Raw genomic sequence first — 6618 nt, 5'->3', positions numbered from 1 at the left:
ATATAAACAAAAGGGATCAACATGCAGCATCCGAAAATGCCCTGAAATAATTGGGTTATAGTAATAAATACGCCAGCTTTGAGGGATGAAAAAATGAGAGCCGAGTAGATAGAGTTTAAAACGGTTAAAGAAGAAAACAGCAATATACTGAATTCGTAAGCTTGCCGCAGCCTTTTCTTGCAAAAATCTTCATTAGGTGTGAAGCAGGAAATTCCGAAAAATGAATTGAGTGAGAAAACGAACTTATAGTAATCGGATTTGGCGGCCTGCTGTGTTTCCATTTTCAGAAAGCAACAACGACCTACTAACTCGTGCGAAGTCTCGACCCACGCGGGAATTTTTTATTCATAACAAGCCACGTAGTTGGTGCAAAACTTTTCACAACTGTTTCAATTTTCATGAGCCACTTTTTCTTGTTAAGGTTGCAAAAACACTTCTCAGGAAAGTTAATTTGATAAAGTAAATCGATTTGACTTTGTTTTTTTATCCAGTTACCTACGGAAAGAATTTTTGTGAATATTTATTCTCTTCTATAGACATAAACTGAGAAGGTTGAGCTTGAGCATTCGCAATTATAAATAAGGTTGAGAATTTTATACGATTTTTTCAATCAAAAGACGACTTGATTGAGATGATTTTGGGTGCAATTTAAATGGTTGTAACATAAATCCATAAATCAAAAATTTCCTCTTGCGATTTACTTGTCATAATGCATAACAATTTGTTTACACGGTTATAAACTAAACACGAGCTCCAATATCTCAAATTAACTGGCAAGTTTTGATCATTTTCATTGGTTAGAATTTTTCTTGCACTGAACAGAGGTTAAAAAGGAAACTTTTCCCGAGCTCATCAGAAGAAAATTTCCCTTGAAATCATCTATTAATACAAAATTTATTGGTTCAGACCTGGCCTACCGTCTTTTTCTGATTACTAAACTGAAATTTGAAAATGAAACTATATATTTTTGCAAGTATCGAATTAAAAACTAAATAGGTTAAAATTGTTATATCTCAACATTTAACTGTCTTCTTACTTTTTAAAAAACAAGAGCAACTTTTTTAATCTCTAAAAATCCTTCTGAAAAGATCTTACATGCACCAACAATGTAATTTTCGCGTTTACAAGGTTTTATTGAAAAACTTCACGTGCAATTTAGACAGCTTTAGATGATTATAGGGAAGAGACAATAGTCTTTAAGTTCATGCTCGTTCAGTGTGTAAAAGTAAATCAGACGAACTGAAAACCGGTGATCCACCTAAAATCCCGACGCAATTTAAAAAATTTATAAATCATGACTGTTGTTAAAACAAATAACACACCTGAAATTCTTAAAACATGATTCATGATTCATTCATATTTTCTGGAATGAATGTGACTCATAATTAAGGAAAATGGCGCTAAAATTGGATTCTCGCTCAATCAGCTTTAAAAGTAATAATCATCCCGGAGGAGATCAAATCATCGCCACCTCGTAAATAAAATCAAATACGCCGTGGACGTTGCGAAAGCGGCTTATCCCGTGCATCCGCTCTTGTGCTAGCTCTCGTTATATTATTTTATAATCTGGCGTAATTCTGCCTGCTATCATTAGGAGCAGGTAGAGGTAACTATGGCGACCGAGAGATAAGCTGTTGGCGCTGATAACGACGTCACCGTTTTCTCAGCCAGATGAACCAAGTGACAAGAACCAGGGCGTGGAGCCAGCTCTAGTTAACTAGCTTCAATTTCACTTTTGCTTCAAGTCCGAGCAGGAAAAACACCGCCGAAAAATGAGGGTGCTGCGCAGCTTTGCCGTCTTCTCGCTCTTCACATTACGTGAGTGCCCACTGATTTTTTGCCGCGTCGACGCGAATTTATTCCCGAAACTCGATTTTTTTTCTCCGCAACGCTGAGAGGGTTTCATTAAACTTTGCGGATCATGTTGTCTCGTGTTGCGACGCCGAGCAGTGACACCGCTCGACGCACGTAGTGAATAAATCACACCCCGTCCGTCGCCACCCCTCTCGAATGAGCGATTGCCCTCGAAACGCGACGCAAAGCAGCCCACACCGGCCGTCACCCCTCGGGTCAATGGCACTCCTTTTGAATCGCAAAACTCGCCTTTTTTCAAAGCACCCTTTACATGAAACGCAAAAACCAGCGGTGCATAATTGGTCGGCCCGACGTGCAAAACCTCGTTTGCTCATTAGCGACATCAAACAAAATGTCTTGGCCGCGCTTATCAGTCTTTTTCACTCGTAAATGGTTTTGAACTTCAACTACGCAATTCGTTGGTATAGAGGATAGATTGATCCAAACAGTACGAAATTTATTTTCTCTAAACATTCCTATATTAATAGTATCGTAATTACTTTTGTGTTTTTTCCCTAGCAAATTCAGGAATTTATATATAATCTTTAGCAATATACCCTTTTGGAAATAAGTAATTAATTTATTAATAACGTAAATTAATATCTCAAGAACATATATGGCCGAAACTTGACGAAGAATATTAAAATCAACAACTTATATATATAACAAGCACAACTGAATTTGTACTGACGCAGTATTCAAATTATTAAAAACTAATTCACAGCAATCGTGTTTAATGGAACAAATTTTGCCTCTTTTTCACATTCTGTGCTGTGCTGTGCGTTGCATTACAAAACAATTGACAGTAAAAAACGAGCAAACAATTTAAATTTGGTTGTTAAGGTAAATTTTACACAATAAGCATGCAAATCAGTATTTTTATTTTAGCTGAAATAAACCAAAATCTATTTTTGTTAGTTGTGATGTTTAGCGTTTAGCACACAAATATAATTTGAATATCACTTTTTGATTTGTTTCATTCAGAGCAACATTTTGCTTCATATCTAACAGGGCTTTTAAGTGGCACATGCAAGCAGTTCAAAACTCTGCTCACGTGAATTTTTTTCTATTCCTGCAACGCGCCGGATAAAAACTTAAGGCAGTTCTATGTGTCTCGGCGGTGGTGTAAAATTGGTTGAAAATTTGCATATAGAGTGATATAATTTCGCATGCATTGGATAGTTGTAACCAACGCGCTGGCGAGCGAGACACCTCGATAATCGTTTGATGGCGCGAATTATGCATTCCAACTTTCCAACTCAATTTTCGCACTTAGCACATGCGGTAGCAAAATGAATATTTTCCAGCTGCTTGAATATTCAGTAATGAATGAATTTTTTTGCTCGTTCCAGTGCTCATGTCAGTGTTCATGGACGAGGTGGAAGGCCGCCGGAAAATTTTGCGAGGCAGGAAAACCATCAACAGGACGTACTACAGTGAGTATTTGGCACGCTATTTGCATAACGCACACCATCTATCAATCAATCATTTCCACGCGTTTTTCATGGGAGCTAGTGAGTCTATCAATCGCGTAGCAGCCTATTTTCGGCATATTTGGATCTCTTTATTTGCATTTAGAATGTTCTTTGTGGGGAATAAACTGTCAAAATTTAAAAGAATTTTTTTTCCATGTATTTAAAGTTTTTATTTTGAACTTGAGCGTGCAAGCCTATCAAAAAATTATTCCTTAAAACTATTTAAATTATTAAAGTCATTTGTTCTGTTCCTGTCAAATATTAAATGAGATAGACAATTTTATTTTGTTGTCATCAAGTTTCAATTGATCTCTCACCAAATTTTACTAGAAAAATTCCTGTTAGAAATAATTTGATAAATAAATTAAGTTATTTACTTTTCTCAATTTAATTATGTCAAATTAAATTTTCACAGAAACGTCTGCAATCCCAGCGTGGTCTATAATCGTGATCGTGGCCGTGGTAATCATCATAATTGCTGCGGTGCTGTTCGTCGTGATGAATCGCTTGGTGCTCGGAAGCATCAAAACAAACAGACGACCCTACCTTCAGTCTCTGCAGTGAGAATAATAGTCGTCAGAGCGGAGGCAGGATTTTCTCTTGTACATTGCACACACACTCGCCCACCAGTTTTCGCCGAAAGGAACACTCGTGCTGCGGACTATCAAGCTCTTCTCCCCCGATAACCACTTACCAAAGCACCTCCTAATCATCACTCACCCTGCGCAAGCGATCCTCCGCCCTAATCCCATTTGCACTCTTTTTCTCGCATCCACTGGATTAATTTGTCTCTTATTATGTTGTCACGACCGCAGTTTGCTTTGCGTCCTCGGTTCTGCCCTACAACGCAAAACCCATTAGTCATTACATTTTGTCCTTCCCTTTGTACGGATACAACCATGCGTTTTATCGGATTTGTAGCTCATAGAATTATGCCTAATGGAATACTATTACTAGATTGTATTGTTTATAATTGAGCCTACACAACGTATCTAGATTAATGTATAAGTTTTTCTAATAAATCAGTTTAAACACAAAATTTACTGTTCCCTGTAAACAAAACATTCTTTTAAGGCTGGTCAACTTTATTAAAATTCTCTGCAACCTGCAATGTTGTTTTCCATCCCAGGTAAGACTTTCAGTACAATTGAAAATTAAAAAAGCATGTCAAGAATGATTAGTTAAATTAGGAAACTAAAATTTTGAACTTTATTTTAATCCATGGCAATGGAACTTTCAAGTGCTGTCAATAAATTCCAAATTGAAAGCTTGAAATACACGCAATTAAAAATAATAAACTGAAAAATATTTGTAGCTTTAGCTGTTTTTTTTACTTTTTTCATTTCAAATACCGATTTTTAAAAATAAATTAATATTACTAGATTAATTATGTCTCGCCTAAATCTTTCACTATATGCTTCGCATCAATTGACCAATTTGTACCTTTATGGTTCGCGGAATAAAAAAAAAAATAATAATTTAATTTGTTTCTTTTGCAAGTGGTGTGGTAGTAGTCAATTTCCAGGCACACATAACGTACGAAAACAAACCAGGAGAAAAAACGTTTGCTTGCAAAACGCAATTGAAGAACACATTATTAGTGTAATTTTCTACTAAAATGAACAGAAGTAGTTTAAAATAATTAACACAGAGCATTCTCGTGTAAAAGACATGCTTAACAAAGCGCGACAAGATCACGATGAACAGAGATCCCCGGCCGTTTCCTTAAAAATGGCCCTGACTTTGTCTACGACTTTAATTACGCGGAAGGTTAAAACTATAATGCGACACATACCAGGGCGATCATTTTGCAATCTGAGCTGGTGAAGTGAACATCGACATGACACAGTGGACCATCATGGTATGCACCACCACGGTGTTTTCCCTCGCCATAGGAGGCACCGTCTTGCAGAAAGATGTGGAAAGCAACGGTGAAGGTGTGTTTGCTGCCTCCAATGCGGTGAAGCCCCACTTAGATCCTCCGCAGCCCTCGCCTTTCCCGACTAGACACCCTGATTTATCTCAATTTCAAGATACACAGGTATGCTTAGTGTTTTTCTGTTTTGATTTTTATTTACTTTGCCTTGTACATATAGCCAACGACCGGTCACCTGAAAAACTCCACAGTACCTCCCGATTTACCGATGACAGAGATAAACCGTCAAAATATTCCACCTTTTAACTAGCAATTAAAAATTAAAAACTTTCAAACATAAAAAATCTGGTTTATTTATTTAATTTCCTTATAATTAATAATATTTTATTCTGTTCTGCCAACCCAACTCGCACCTTTTCATTCCGAACCACCCTCATTTCCCAAGTATTTCATGTTCAAAGTTCAAAATTCAGAACAGCAGCAGTTCAGGTAGATACACTCAGTAGGCCGTCGAGGATTGGACGCAGTTGACGTCTATTCAGCAGAGTTGCACCTAAAGCCATTCATTATATATCTTCCTCGTGCAAACATAGGTTAGTCGAGCAGAATTCCCTTTTCAGCGGTGATAAATGACTCCTGCGTGTCGCGCACGCCTGCAATAAAAGAGATAAAAAATACGCGTGTTAAGCAAGTCGAGAGTGTCATCTGTACACGCTGGCTGGCTGGGTGGCTGGATGGCGCTCGACACTTTTTCAGCAACGCGTTGATACGTGCAGCGCAGATAAAGGTTGACTCGGTGCTCTGATGACACACTCATTTGGCTGGCTGGGCCGTAATCGGCGTGAGTCACGTGAGGTGTTGATGGAAAATAAATAATAAGGCGTGCGGTGTTGACTTGAGAAATTAGAAGAAACATTGTTGGTAAAAGCTTATGATGGCAGGTGCACTCAAGGTTTTCATAATTTTCAAATTGAAGCAGCTTCCTCGGTGCATATTGAGTGCGAGGAAATTATTTAGGCAAATAAATTGTCATTATTGAGTAATTGATTTCCTTCGAGTGCCTGAATTCTTTTAAATGGTATTTTTACACTGAGATTTTATTTTTCCATAAATATACAGAAGGTCTTGCTGAAATTTTACACATATGTAAACGTTAATTTTATTTACTTTAAGATTTATTTTGCAATATATAATAAATAAATTTACAATTCTCTAAATTATCCATGCTTTAGTCGAAAATGGTCAGCTAACAAAAGCATGAAAACAACTCAAACAATAAATTTATTTCCTCTCGCATCATAAAATACTGTACTACTGTTTTATGTTAATAGATTAACCTCTAAGATGTAGTAGATTCTTAAATCAAATCGATTTGGCCGCTATCCATGTATGAATTTTGCTTGAATAAAATGG

General features: G+C 37.0%; 1 protein-coding gene across 1 annotated transcript; it reads left to right on the top strand.

Moving 5' to 3' along the window:
* The first annotated feature begins 1656 nt into the window (after window positions 1-1656).
* Window positions 1657-4440, top strand: hoka. Its single transcript, XM_065485707.1, has 3 exons — window positions 1657-1818; window positions 3207-3290; window positions 3745-4440. Exons 1-3 carry the CDS (start codon window positions 1773-1775, stop codon window positions 3891-3893), a joined length of 279 nt encoding a protein of 92 aa, XP_065341779.1. The 5' UTR covers window positions 1657-1772; the 3' UTR covers window positions 3894-4440.
* Window positions 4441-6618: the final 2178 nt, after the last annotated feature.

This window comes from Cloeon dipterum, chromosome 3 (assembly GCF_949628265.1).
Source record: "Cloeon dipterum chromosome 3, ieCloDipt1.1, whole genome shotgun sequence".
Lineage (NCBI taxonomy): Eukaryota > Metazoa > Arthropoda > Insecta > Ephemeroptera > Baetidae > Cloeon > Cloeon dipterum.
The sequence above is the reverse complement of the archived record's forward strand: the minus strand, read 5'-3'. Positions and strand labels throughout refer to the sequence as shown.

Excerpts from the sequence above, each read along its gene's own strand:
- hoka (XM_065485707.1), top strand. The coding sequence starts at position 1,773 with ATGAGGGTGCTGCGCAGCTTTGCCGTCTTCTCGCTCTTCACATTAC. Across the intron at positions 1,819-3,206 it reads CTTCTCGCTCTTCACATTAC|TGCTCATGTCAGTGTTCATG; the intron begins GTGAGTGCCCAC and ends TGCTCGTTCCAG. Across the intron at positions 3,291-3,744 it reads CATCAACAGGACGTACTACA|AAACGTCTGCAATCCCAGCG; the intron begins GTGAGTATTTGG and ends AAATTTTCACAG.